This window comes from Jaculus jaculus, chromosome 6, assembly GCF_020740685.1.
Source record: "Jaculus jaculus isolate mJacJac1 chromosome 6, mJacJac1.mat.Y.cur, whole genome shotgun sequence".
NCBI classification, from domain to species: domain Eukaryota; kingdom Metazoa; phylum Chordata; class Mammalia; order Rodentia; family Dipodidae; genus Jaculus; species Jaculus jaculus.
In genome coordinates, this window is record NC_059107.1 from 5,579,034 (window position 1) to 5,592,821 (window position 13,788).

The 13,788-nt window shown below is 57.1% G+C and overlaps 1 protein-coding gene across 6 annotated transcripts in view; it reads left to right on the plus strand.

Annotated features, from left to right (window-relative positions):
• The first annotated feature begins 221 nt into the window (after positions 1 to 221).
• The window catches only part of Jade2 (jade family PHD finger 2), a 55,282-nt gene continuing 41,715 nt past the window's right edge, over positions 222 to 13,788 (plus strand). Inside the window, exons 1-4 of one of the 6 annotated variants that reach the window (XM_045151903.1) lie at positions 1,790 to 1,917; positions 4,184 to 4,190; positions 4,281 to 4,357; positions 12,196 to 12,257. In XM_045151903.1, the coding sequence (XP_045007838.1) occupies positions 1,790 to 1,917; positions 4,184 to 4,190; positions 4,281 to 4,357; positions 12,196 to 12,257 (274 nt within the window). Of the gene's footprint in view, positions 313 to 1,789; positions 1,918 to 2,114; positions 2,200 to 2,613; positions 2,681 to 4,183; positions 4,191 to 4,280; positions 4,358 to 12,195; positions 12,258 to 13,662; positions 13,754 to 13,788 lie in introns of those variants that run through there. The other 5 variants (XM_004666558.2, XM_045151900.1, XM_045151899.1 and 2 more) reach the window with 5 other exon arrangements.

The following is a 13,788-nucleotide window of genomic DNA, read 5'->3' on the forward strand; positions in this document are numbered from 1 at the left end:
CTGGGCCAAACTCCCCGCTCTTCCCAAAACCTCAGCCCCAAGCCAGTCAACCTCCTCAGGCTGGAGGTACTACCAGGAAACTGAAGGTTGCCCCCCACGCCTTCCCATCCAGGAGGCCTGCCCTTTTCCTTCCTAGAGAGAAGGTGAGCTCCGCGGGCGCCGCGGGTTGGGTGGGTGTGGCCCGCAGCGCAGGGAGCCGACCCAAGGCCCCGCCACCGCCGGCTAGCCGCCCAGCAGCCCGCCTGCCTGGCGAGCGCAGGCTCCTCTTCCAGAAACTGCGAGGATTGGAGAGCACTGTTTGTGCACCACAAGGTCAAGTCGGGAAGTGGAGTCGGAGGAGGAGGGGCGAGCAGTCCAAGGGTGGGGAGAGGGGCGCCCCGCTTCTCCGCCAAGTGCCAGCCCTTGGAAGTTGCCCCTCGCTTCTTAACCCGTTAGGGGCAATAGGAGCGAGCAGCCAGGAGGAGGGGGTTGCCCCGGGGCACATTCCTACTGAGGGTTAGGATGTTCAGCCACCCACCCACCCATCACTGCGTTCCTCCCCCCCCCCCCGGAAATGCAGGGCAGCGCTGAGCGCCTGGAGGCACCCTTGAGGGGGGAGGGGGCGACTAACCCTGGAGGGACGCCCTCTGCCCACCGCCCCTCTTATCCGGAAGGTCGCCCACAATTTCAAGTTTCTCCAGCCTGGGATGCTAGTTTCCATTTGGCGTGTGTGCGTGTGTGTGTCGGGGGGGGGGGAGAGGACCGCGCCCCCTCCCCGGACTCGTGCGCGCCCCTCCCCTGCACTTTCTGCTCACTTCTGGCGCTGCAAAACGCCACGCGATTTATTCGGTTCCGATTTTAAAACCACCGATTGAGAGAAGCAGGGTGGAGGGCGAGGGTCTTCCCAGCGCCGGAGTCCCGGGGGAGGAGGAGGAGGAGGAGGGGAGGCGGGGTGCTCAGTGCAAGCCTCGTTTCCTCCGCGAGTGTCGCCTCCAGGCTGTTATTTGCAAAGAAACGTCTTTTTGACGCAGGGAGAAATGGCAAATTTTAAGTACGTCATTAATATGGCGCCAAAAGATTTTTTTTTTTTAAGTATAAGCATGCTTTTTTTTTTTTTTTGAAAGGTTGCGGGGGGCTCCGCCCGGGTCTGGGGAGCTAAGGGGGCGGGGTGTGAGCAGAAAGTGTGAGCGCGAGTGGAGGGGCGGGGTATGCGAGTGAGTGTGTGAAGTGTGAGCCGACCTGATGGGACTTGCACGGGCTCCGCCGCCGCTCGGGCCCGGCCCTGGGGACAGGGCGGGCTGGGGGCGCCCCGGAGTCCACGAGGAGCCCGGCACGGCGGGTGGGGGCACCGGGCAGGACCCGCTGCGCTACCTGGGACCACCGCCCGAGCCGAACAACTGGGTGTTGGGGGGGGGCGCGGCGGCGACGACGGGGGTGTCGGGAGCGGAGATCGGAGTGAATAAGAAAAAAGTGGCGACTCCCCCTCCCTCTCTCCTGCCCGCCCCCACCCCACCCCCACCGCAACACATTTTTTTTTTCTAAAAGAGATCACAAGGAAGTCTTGGTTTAAAAAGAAACAGAAACATACACAGGGGGTTGGTGAATGGTGCCGACCGCGGCCATCGCAGTTGGAGGCTATTTTTTTTTTTTTTTGGAGGGGGGTGGTGAGTAGCGTCCATGGAGTTACTTTGCGCCCACTCCTAGCGGCACCGGCTCGGGTCTGGCGGGCTGATCGTCCCCCAGCAGGGGCGCCGGGGTCGGGGGACGCCGCCGAGGGCCCGGTCGCTTCCCTCGCCACGACCCCGGATGGATGCGCGCCCCCCGCCCTCCCGCGCCGGCCCCGGGAGCTCCTGGCTTCGGGAGCATCCTTCCCGCGCCGGCCCCCGCCGCGGCGCGTAGCCGGGGGCAGCGCCCCTCGGGAGGGCACCACGGAGCAAGGTAAGATCGAGCCCCCCAGCGGATGGGCCCTGCGCATCTCCACGGCGCTATTTTGTTTTTTTTTTTTTTTTTGCAACAGATCTGCCGGCTCTCCTCGCTCTCTCTCTCTCTCTAGCTCGCTCGCTCCCTCTCTTGCTGGCTGCCTGTTCTAGGAAGCCAGCGCGGGGGGTGGGGGGGGATGCACAGCCCCGGGGAGAGATTGCGCATGCTGGTCAGTCGTGTTTTAAAGAGTACAGTGCGGGGAGGCTGAGAGGGGCGCATGCAACCACAACTTTTGGAAGGGTGAGCCTGGCGACCTTCTTTATTAATGACTGCGGCAAAGCGCCCCTGGGCCGGCGAGGGGGCGCGGGCGGGCGGGCGGGGGCGCGCCGGGACTGCAAGTTGCCCCGCGGGCTCCGGCCGCTCGGAGGGGCTGCGGCGCGAGCAGGGTGCCGGGGAGGTCGAGCGGCCGGAGCGGGGGCTCGGGAAACCCGGAGCTATCTGCCCTCCTGTCTCCCCGAGTTTCATTTTGTTGATACGCAGCACGTCCGGGCGCCGAACCGGGCTGAACCGGTGCACATGACCCCGCGCTGGGCTCACGTGCAGCCGGGTCCAGTCCCAGACACCTTCCGGGGGGCTGCCGCCTCCGCCCAGCGCCCCCTCTCCCGGCTGGGTGCACGCGGGTGTTGCACGCGGGGGCAGCATGCTCGGCTCCCGTGCTCATAGGCGTCGTACAGATTAGGATTTTTTTCTCTTTTTGAGGGGCGGGGGACAACCTTTCCAGGTGAGTGTGGAGGGTGCGCAGCCGGGGCGCGGACCGGGGTGGGGGGACAGCCCTCCCCCGGGGCTGCGCGGGAGTCCGGCGGGGGAGAAGCGCGGAGAGAGTGGAAATGTACCGGCGACGGCCGGAGCGGCGGGTGCGTGCTCGCGGGGCGACGGCAGGGGGCGTGGCCCTTGTTTACCTTCTCCCAACTCTGCCGGTTCGCGTCCCGCTCCGGGGACGACTCGGCGGTCCAGTGCCCTCTGCCTCTGCCCTTTACACTTTGTCGATACCTAAGAGGAGCGGGCAAGTAGCGGGCCCTGCCCGGGGGCACACGCACCTGACCCCTAAAACGAGTGACATTGCAGCCCCTGCCCCCGCGAAGCGCTGCTGCAGTCCCTCGGCCGGATCCCCGGCCGCGCCCCGCCCCCGGCAGTGGCATCTTCCCGGCCTCACCTCCTTCCTCCCTCTCCCTCCCTCCTTCCCACCCACTCGCCCGCGCCAACCGAGCGGCTCCCGCTCGCCTCCTCCCCGCCTGGGTGCAGACTTGTAGCTCCCCACGGTCCCTTCCCGCCCATCCCTCGGCCCCGAGACACCCCCTTCTCCGGCCCAGGGAAGAGCCGGGGGCAGTCCGGCGACTCGTAGCTGTTCCGCCGGAGGGTGAGGATGTCTGCAAGGCTGGCAGGAAGCCTTCACTCTACCTTCCCGAGAGGCCCATCCTGCCCACCCCAGTCCCCTACTACGCACCTCGGGCTGGGCTTTCCACCCCAACCCCCACCCACCCCACCCCGGGGCTCAGCCGCCCTTCCAGCCGTCTCGGCCCCTCCCCCGCTCGTCGTCCAGCCCACCCACCTCCTCGAGCTGCCCCCGGCCCGAGCAGCCTCTTGCCCTTCCTCTGCTTGGGCCGGAGCCCCCCGCAGCTACCTCCGGCTCCTCCTCCCGGCTCCCGCGGTTGGAGTCACGCCGGCGCGCCTGCAGCCTGCGGTCCCTCCGGCCGCCTCCAGGGGCAGGCTGGCGGCGCGCCGCCCTCCTCATCCCTTCTGCCACTGCAGCCGCCCTGGCACTTTATCAGCTTGCTGGAAGGCCGGACAGGGGGCTGGGGGACAGGGTGGGCACCGCGTTTCTTTTATGCCCAGGGCAGATCGCAGTCTGTCCCTGTCTTCCGCAGTTTCCAAACGTCACCCCCCTGCCCCCTAGCACGCTCGCACACACACACATCTGTAGAATTGCTAGGCACAAAGTTTTATCTCGAGGCAGAGTTAGCCGGGGGTCACTCGTTTTTAGGTTTTGTTACTTCCAAAGCAGTGCCAAAGGGGGCTAGAACGGGCTGGGTAGAAAGAGTCGTTTGTTGGGGGGGGGGGTCGTGCGGAGCTGTGAGCCCAGAAGAGCTGTTAGAATGCTCCCCTTAACATTTACAGCTGCTGAGTGGTGGGCTTGGGAAATGGTAGGACCTCCCCAGCCCTCCGCCCAGCATGGCACTGACTCCCTCCTCTTACTGGTGCCATTCCCACTAGGACATCTGGCAAGAGAGCCAGTCAGATAGCTGCCAACCAGGCCTGGCCCTGGTTCTTAGGTTCCCGGGGGTGCTGAGTGTCGCGTCCCCTGATTTTCTTTCTCACCTCAGGGCCCCCAAGAAAGTCCACCAGCCTTCCTGGCCCATCTTCCCCTGGGCGGGTTAGGACTCGCAGAGCAATCTACCAAGCAGAGGAGGAAAATAACAACAGAATAACTGTAAGGGGGGAAGGAATGAGTAATAAAGCTGACCCGAGCGCGGAAGAGGGCTTTCATGTTTAGGCGATGCTATTTGCTTTTTAGGTCACAGACTGCAAAAACAGGCTTTGATCCGAAGTGGGCGAATAATTTGTTGAGAAAGTTTGCATGGAAGGGGGGAAAAAAAGGGATGTTTGTTTGATCCAGAGCCCTTCAGTTGTCCCAAGTGCTTGTTGGCTGTTGTTTTGAGTGGAAAAGCATTTGGTTCCACAGCAAATGCCTCTCAGAGGGAAGTCCTCACCCCAGGCAGCGGGACTTACAGTGAATGTTGGTTTTGAAACTGTTTGGCCAAGGGTCTCCCCGGTACTTTTGGAGACGAAGTGTTTAAAGACAGAGTTGTTTGAGCTCTGGATGCAGCAGATGTTTCCAGAATGCTTTCCCACCCAACATGCATTCCCTTCCTTCCATTGCCTGCCAGTAACACTAATCCAAAAGGCTGTCAGAGATCTCGGCCACTTGGCTCTCCTCTACAGGTAAGGAGGGCTCGCTGGGCCAAATCCCACACGCACCTCAGAGTCTCGAAGCTAGGCCTCTGACGCCGACTCCCCCACCGTTGACGTTGCAGGCAGGGTGTTCTCGTTGTGACGGTTGTTTCTATGTAACAAGCAGGTGGTCCTGTACTCGGATCCACACTTCTAGTCCTTATGCTGCACAGCACACGCAGTAGGCTGTTTGGGGACCTCGAGTCCTTGAAGTTGTACAAGAGAGCAGATGAGAGGTGCGGGGTGGACAGCCTTGACCTGCCGTGCCCTGCAGTAGACCTTCAGCACGTGCCTCAGGCGCTGCCTGAAGGAAGGTCTGTCTGGGTCTGCAGTCAGCCCTCTCAGCTTCTTCCCCAACCTCCCCTTCATTCCAGCCACACTAGAAATTGCAGGCCCCTGTGCATACCTGGGTCTTCTGGGATGGAGTACCCCACACCCTCTGGAGCCAGCCAGGGCGAGGCTCGCGTCCTCACCATGTTGTTCCTGGCTGCGATGATTGGACCCTGTAGTGATGCCCTTTGGAGCACCAGTCTCTTCACCAGCCCGTGGGATTGGTAGTAGTAGTTAGGTGCATTGAAGAGCCTAAGCCCAGGGCCGGGCTGTAGCTTAGTGGTAGAGCGCTTGTCAAACATGCCCAAGACACTGACATCGATTCCCATTACTGAAGAAAAGACTCAAGTGAGGCATGTGGTAAATAAACACTTGATCAACATTAGCTTTTTTTTTTTTTTTCAAGGTAGGTTGTCACTCTAGCCCAGGCTGACCTGGAATTCACTATGTAGTCTCAGGATGGCCTTGAACTCACAGGGATCCTCCTACCTCTGCCTTCCGAGTGCTGGGTGCGCCACCACGCCGAGCTAACATTAGTCTTTCTTATGTCCTTTCTTTTTTATTTATTTGAGAAAGAGGGAGAGAGAGAGAGAGAAAGGGGTCCTGGGGAGTTGAACCTGGATCCTTTGGCTTTGCAGTCAAGCACCTTAACCACTAAGCCATCTCTCCAGCCCTCTTATTCTTCTTAATAAACTGGGGAGAACCCCGATGCAGCTTCAGCCTTTGGACCCTCACCTACAAGGTAAGCCAGAGAGCCAGCTTCCTTCTCTGGAGATCAGAAAGAAAGGTCCCGCTGGTACCCTTGGGCAGCCACACTGAGCTTTGCCCTCTCAAGTAAAGGGTAGAGTGAGGAGGCCTCTTACCTCGCCGGGGTCCCCTTGGTGGATCCCCAGAGCTGGAATGCAGTGGGTATGGCGGGGTGTTCTGGGGAGCTGGGTCCTTCTGGGACATTCGGGGAGCAGGTGGACAGCTGGTGAAGAGAGGTTCGAGTTCCCACAGACTTGCAGAAGCAGGGTTGACAGTCACAGGCAGCAGTCCTCCACCCTGTGCGCGCAAAATCATTTTTTTGTGACTGTAATTACTGTCCCCGAGAAGGCATTAAAGTTAATGGGAGATAGGAAAAAGAGGGCTGTGACCCCCGTTACAAGCGGTTTAAGAGTGTACAGCTCTTGTTTTCTGAATGTCTGGCCTTCCCGACACAAGGAGGCTCTGAGGACAGGTTTTCCAGCCGAAATATCATTAAATTGTATTAGCATCTTATTACACACGCGCTTAGTGGTCTGCCTCAGACAGGGTGAGTTTTTGTTTCTCTTTGAAAGATTGTGTCTGGAATGGTAAATTGCCTGCTTGCAAGCCCTTTCTCCCCGCCTCCCACTTTTTTTTTTTTTTTTTTTTAAAGGAGGACCAACTCCTGTGTGTGATGGCAGGCAGGGCGGCCTAGGGGCCCCTGGAGAGGAGTGGCCAGAGGCCAGGGTGGGTGTTTTAACTGCCCAGGGAGCAACTGCAGTAGCAGGCCTGAAAGACCCACTGTTCCCAGGGTCAGCTGGAAGGGCGTTAATGAAGGCCCAGGGTGTTTATTTGAGTTTATTTGCAGAGACATCTTTAAAGGGGGCTGGCATTGGGCAGTAGTGTTCCAAGGCCAGACCTTAGTGGGGGCTAAGACCGATGGCCACTGCTGCCAAGAAAACATCTGCCACCAAATTGCTGCCCTATTACAGAGTTGACATTGGTCATTAGCCAGGAGCCCAACCAAATAAAGCCTCCTGGAAAATGTGTGGGGTCAAGACTGTGAAAACAGGACGGAATCTTGGCCTGGGCTGTTTGTTCCTGCTGGCTGCAGGCAGGCCAGCTGGACTGTGTGGTCCTGACACCTCGGGGCGGGGGGGGGGGGGGGGGGGGGGGCAGGAGCAGGCTTAGCGCTTCTCATTATGTGCGGGATAGGATGTGAGGCGCTGGGGCGCAAGCAGAGCGCCAGCCAGACACAGTCCCAGGTTGCCCAGCATACAGACGCACAGCTCTTAGGGCTGTTCTGAGGATATGTACGCGGGTCCCACCTGTGGTATGCGGGCTGCGTGCCCCAGGTGAGTCACTGCTGCAGTCCGGCCCATTTGCAGATGTCAGCAGCCTGTCACAGTCTGAAGGTTGGCCAGCACTCACAGGGTAGATACTTGAATTAATATATATATATAACTTATTTGCGAGAGAGAGCAAATGGACCCGCCAGAGCCTCTAGCCACTGTGAACAAACTAGACGCATGGGCCACCTTGTGCATCTGGCTTTACGTGGGTACTGGGGAATTGAACCTGGGTCCTTAGGCTTTGCGAGTAAGTGCCTTAACCGCTGAGCAACCATCTCTACAGCTCAGTGGCTACTTTGTTTAGATAAGGCAATGGGCAAAGACTGGCATGAGGACATCTAAGTCTGAACTTGAAGGATGGACAGCCATGCCTACATAATAATTGGTAGAGTGCTTGCCTAGCACATGCCCGAGGCTTTAGGTTTGATCGCCAGCACACCATAAAGTTGGCACAGAAGCGCATGCCCGTACTTGGGAGGTGGAAGTAGGAAGACCGGAAGCCCAAAGTCACCTTTTGCTGTATAGGGAGGTAAAGTCCAACTTGGTTTACATGAAACTCCCATCTCAAAAAAAAAAAAATAAATAAATTGAAAATAAATTCAAGAGCACTGTTTCTACCCATGTCTCAAGACATGGAGCCTTTGGCTTGGCAGAGGAAAGGAGGCCAGTGTGGCTTGACAGCAGTGAGGAAGGGAATGGTGGTCACTGGGAACTTGTCACGGTGGGCAGGGACCAGATGGTGTAGGTTGTTGCTCTTAGGGACTTGGGATGTGGACCTGGAGCAGCCGGAACCCAGTGAAGAACTTCAGCGGGGTCATGATGTGATCTGATTTATGCTTCAAACATTGTGGATTAACTCAGGGGCCCGGCAAGATGTGATAGGCTTGGCCCAGTGGGGTGCTGAGAAAAGATGGTTGTGCTCTGGTCTTGCCAGAGGTTGCCTGTGGAGCAGGAGGACACACAGGCTCTACCAGGAGGCATTCCACCCACTCGCAGTGCCAAGGAGAACTTCCTGTCTGCATCCCCTGCTGGGCACCGCGTGGGAGGCGCAGTGGGCTGGGCTCAGAGCAGAAGGACCCACTGCTTCCTGGGGGTCTCCTGCAGAGAGGCTTTCGGGACCATTTCGAGGGCTCCTTGCCGCTGGTCTCATGCAGCCCTTGCCGAGGCTGCAGGGCCAGTGGGGCGGGAAAAGCAGAGGCTGATCTCAAAGCTCCTCCACTCCCACCTGCATTTGCAGCCTAGGAGTTGCCCCCCTTCCTTAGGTGTGAGCAAGGTGATTTGTGGGGCAAAGGGCTGCCTCGTAGTAGTGGGGTGTCAGCCCCATTTGGGGCTCCATTAACCACTGTGATGGTGGCAAGGTGTTACTGCTCACTTGAGGCCAGGAGCCCTTTGGAGTGAACTTAGTTCAAAGGAAACCTTTCCTCACAAAGCAGTGGCTTCCCTCTGAAGCCTAGTTATTATTCCAATTAAGACGCCACAAAATCTGCCCCTTAATAACAGCCTCTGACGGGGCAACTCGGGCCCAGGAGAATGTCCCCTGGCTATTCCAAGGAGGGCAAGGTTGGACAGCGAACAGGCTGGGGCCCAGGGTGGAGGTCTGCACACCAGTATCACCCGTTGGCCTCTGGGCAGTATGACTTGGCATTGCAAGATGTGAGCAGTTAGGGATCTACTTGAAGGGCCCTTCCTTAGCACACAGGTCACCTTCCTGTCCAAGGGCCAGTCTCCCTTCCCCCCAGGCCTGTCCACCCTGGCCCAGGGCTGCCACGGAGTTAACAGCACCTGTGTGCCCTGCAGCCACTGTGCTAAGAGACTCGAAGCTGCTGTCATCTAGTCTCATTAGCCGATTCTGGCCAACAACCACAACCGTGTTTAGTTTGGCCCTTTCAGAGTGTTTTCTCAAATTCGGACTCAGGTGCCAGCCAGCATTCTAAATCTGGGAAATATATGGGGGAAATCAGATCTGCTTTACCTCCTGGGAGAGATGTCTTTGGCCAAGGCCCCTGAGTGATGGGGTGAGGACTTGAGTGGAGGACTCCTAAATGCACAACTCTAGCTCCTCTTTCTCCCTGTCCTGGGGATGACCCCCGATCCTTGTCCCTGCTAGCCACGCAGTACTATGGGAGACTCTGGCTTAGACGTGCTTTTGCTGAAAATGAAAGAAGTGCAGAGCAGGGTTGTAAGAGAAATTGATGAGTTCTTCTCTTTTTATAGCACCTTTTCCCATCTTGCTTTTCTTTTGTTTTTTGGTTTTTCAAGGTAGGGTCTTGCTCTAGCCCAGGCTGACCTGGAATTCACTGTGTAGTCTCAGGGTGGTCTCAAACTCATGGCGATCCTCCTACCTCTGCCTCCTTAAGTGCTGAATTAAAGGCATGCACCACCATGACCTGCTGCCTATCCTTATTATATATATATTATTTTACTTATTTGAGAGAGAGGGAGAATTGGTGTAGCAGGGCCTCCGGTTGCTGCAAATGAACCCTAGACACATGTGCCACCTTGTGCATCTGGCTTATGTGGGTCCTGGGGAATTAAATCTGGATCTTTGGCTTTGCAGGCAAGCACCTTAACCGCTAAGCCATCTCCTCAGCCCCCCTCTTTGTGTGTGTGTGTGTGTGTGTGTGTGTGTGTGTGTGTACACACGTACGTGGTCACATGCATCCCACAGCATCAGAAACCTCAGGATGTCCGTGTCCGTCCTCCTACCTTTACAAGCCAGTGTCTTACGTTCTGCGTAGCATGCACCACACACTGGCCATTCTAGCAGCTTCTGGAGTCTCCTGGCCCCACTTGACCATTGTCGCGGGCTACAGGCTTACAAAGGAGCACCTCTTAACCACTGAGCCCCTCCCCAGCCCCTTCCTCCCATCTTCTTACCACAGCACTGGCACAGCTGGGCGAGCTGTGGGCTGGAGTCCGTGTTCCTGTCGAAGCCATCCCTCTGTCCTTGCTAATGCTGTTGACTAATATTTAGAGCCCAGAGGGCAGGGAGGGCCGTGGCTAGGATTCTAGGGCTGCTTGCTCTCTGTTGCCCAGAGGTCTGGAGGTCTGAAGGTCAAGAGCAGGGTCTTCTGAGTCAATTACAAGCACTATCACCTTATGTATCTGGCTTATGTGGGTCCTGGGGAATCGAACCTGAGTCCTTAGGCTTTGCGGGCAATCACTTTAACCTGTAAGACATCTCTCTGGCCCCAAGAGCAGGGCCTTCTGAGTCAAATACCAGCACTATCATCTTGGGCAGGTCACTTGACCTCTGAGCCTCAGTTTCCCCATTTGTAAGAGGATGGCAGTTGTCATAACCACCCACAAACGGGGCTCTCTCTGCCTCCCAGGTCCTGCCAGGGGTCCCTCAGTCTCCTGCCCTCTGGGGAATACTTTATACCTCTGGAACTGGGCAGTAAACCAGTAGCCCAATGCCCTTCCTGCCATTTTATATGGGGAGCTAGGAGGAGAGGCAGGAGAGCCATCCTGATACCCTCAGGGAGCCAAGTGATCCTTCTGGCATCTTGATGAGCAGATGCTCCGGCTCTCTGGGGAGGGGTCTCTGTGGGGCTGCAGGACGATGGGGACCCCCCCAGGGCTCAGCAGGAGCAGGTTAGGGCTAGGTGCAGCATGGGCAGACAGGCTGGGCCACAAGGATCCCTTCCTTGTCCGTGGCTGTGAACATTGAGCCCACTTCAGGACTAACAGGGACACGATGGAAAATGCCATGGACCCCTGGCAGGTTATCAGGGAGCTTCTCTGGAAGAGGACCGGAGTAGGCCATGCCACCCAGGATTCTACAGGACTGGAGGGAGGGAATGGATGATCACAACTTTCCAGGCCAGAACAGACATACTGCACAAAGGCAGCTCTTGGTGATCTCAGGGATCAGACTTCAGACCTTGGGGTTCAGCTCTCGTCTCAGTGTAGCTGGTTAGTTCCCTGATGAGGCACGGCCTCGCCTGTAACTAGAGCTTGTAACTCACAACTTAGCAGCCTGTTAGGAACCCAGCACAGTGGGAGAAACTGAGGGTACTGTCCTGATGTCTTGAAATTAGTGCATTTGAGGTAAAGCAGGATTGTAGTGTATCTTGGAAAGGACATTGAGAGCTGGCAGAGCCCAGCAGCGCAGGGCCGGGACCCTCTGACTGACCCCATTTCACACCCTGCTGGCCATTGCTCTCAGGAATGGGCTTTCAGCGCTGGCTGGGTCCTTATCTCAGTGGTGTGGTCCTGGAAGGATCACTCTTATTTCCTGTCTCCTCCTTTCCTTTCTGTAGGGGACGCTCAGGACGCATCTGCTGCGGACTGGGTTTTCCTTTTTTTTTTTTTTCTTCATTTTTATTTATTTATTTGAGAGTGACAGACAGAAAGAGGAAGAGGCAGGTAGAGAAAGAGAGAATGGACTCACCAGGCCCTCCAGCCACTGCAAATGTATTCCAGACATGTGCCCCGCCCTTGTGCATATGGCTAACGTGGGACCTGGGGAACCGAGCCTGGAACCGGGGTCCTTAGGCTTCACAGGCAAGCGCTTAACCGCTAAGCCACCTCTCCAGCCCGAGACTGGGTTTTCTGGTAGCCCATTTTGTTGAGTGGGAGCTTTGACTGGCCAGGTCATTGTCACCTTTCAGCCTGGGTCAGCTGACCTCTCCTCAGTCCTCTCTACATCTTTGGGCAGACTTCTGCTTATCTGGGGGCTCTAGGTTCAGAGGTGGGGACTTGGGATTCCTCTCCCAGCTGCAGGGACTCTGGGCGGGTCAACAGGGTAAGGCTGGCAGAGCGGCCTTCTCGCTCACTCTCACAAGTTGGGAGGCATCCAGTGGAGTGATTTTCTGAAAGACTGCAGAAGTCCCAGTCACTAGTGTTAGTGTGTATAACGGCCCTCCTGCCTTTCGTTGCAGATGGAAGAGAAGAGGCGAAAGTATTCCATCAGCAGCGACAACTCGGACACCACAGACAGTAAGCCTTTTCTCCTGGGGCTGCTAGGGGTCAGCGTGCGGAGACCGTCAGACCCACGCTCGGGGTGGGATGAAGCTGCCCTGTGAGCTCAACTCAACCTGGGGATGAAAACCCAATTCAAGACTGGTCCCTCTGCTGCGGAGGTGGCCAGTCCCTGCCCTTAACCATGACCTCCTGGGCTTCTCTGTCCGCTTCATTCCACCCTCTTGCTCTGGTTGAAATAGACTAGCTTCTCTTCAGACCTCCGTGTTAGCTGCTGCTGGCTGCTACAAGAAAAAAGGTCCTTCTGGCCTTAATGAATCAGGGCTGTCTTGGGAAGTCTGCACAAGAACAGGCAACAAAACCGGTGGCCAGCAAATATGAGCTGTAACAATGAGTGTGAGCGCTAACCTGCTGTGTTCCCAGCCACGCCACAACTGCTGGTTGAACAACTTAATGAAGAAGTCTGGTTTTCATAGGATCTGGGCATAAAGATTCTCAGAGATAGACTTGGGTGTGGGTTGGGAGCATCAGCTGGTGGCGGAGGGCAGGCCCTGGTGACAAGATAGGATTTAGGAAGCAGAGGCCAGAGTCCAGTGGAAGGTGAGAGCTCTTCTCCTGTATGACCTCATAAAACAGTTGTTTTCCAGTGGCCCAGAAGGCCAGTCCTGCTTGTGCTTGAGTAAGGAGTTCCATATGGGTCAGTTAGAAGGGACAGGCTGCCAAGAAGGTCCCACCTTGGGATGGCTGCCTTGGTGGGGGCTGCCCCACTGGGAAGGCCCAGCCTAGGTCTCTGTAACCTTAGACCGACTCGTCCGCGAATATGGCACACCAGCAGCGTCTCAAGGCCCCATCTAGTCCCAAAGTCCACAGCCCCCCGGGGTTAGAAGGCAGATGTGTTCTAGCCCTTGCCTAGCTCCAGGTCGTAGTTGCTCACGTCCTCCATGTCTGTCCAGCCTAGATCCGGTCCCCCTCCCTGCAGCAGAGATGACAGCCTCCAGCTGCTCTGGGCCTGGCGTAGTCGATCCAAGAACTGTGTCCTCCACTTCTAACCTTAGTGCGCATGAGCCCTGGAGCACCAGCGGCGGGGGCTGGGCTAGGATTCCAGGGCTAGGATTGACTCCTTCCCTCTCAGTGCGCAACACTGTATAGCTAGGCTTTCTTAGCTTACAGTTTTGAAGACTGCAGCTCGTGATTTATTGGCCCCAATGACCCAAAGCACTCCCCTAAGGTTCCAGGTCCTAAAGAGCCACAGCACCTCCCATCAGCACCACGTTGGGGACCAGGACCTTGTTGTTTGCGTAGTTGGTTTTCTTGACACTGGGGCTTATGTCATCCAGGCTGGACTCACCTTGCTGTGTAGCTAAAGATGGCCTTGAACTCCTGATCCTGCCGCCTTCACTTTCTGAGTGCTGGGATTACGGGAGTGTCACTCATGGTGATCCTCCTACCTCTGCCTCCTGAGTGCTGGGACTAAAGGTGTGCACCACCATAGCTGACCCACTTGGACTTTTGAGGTACACTTAACCAGACTATCCTTAGCACCCTCATA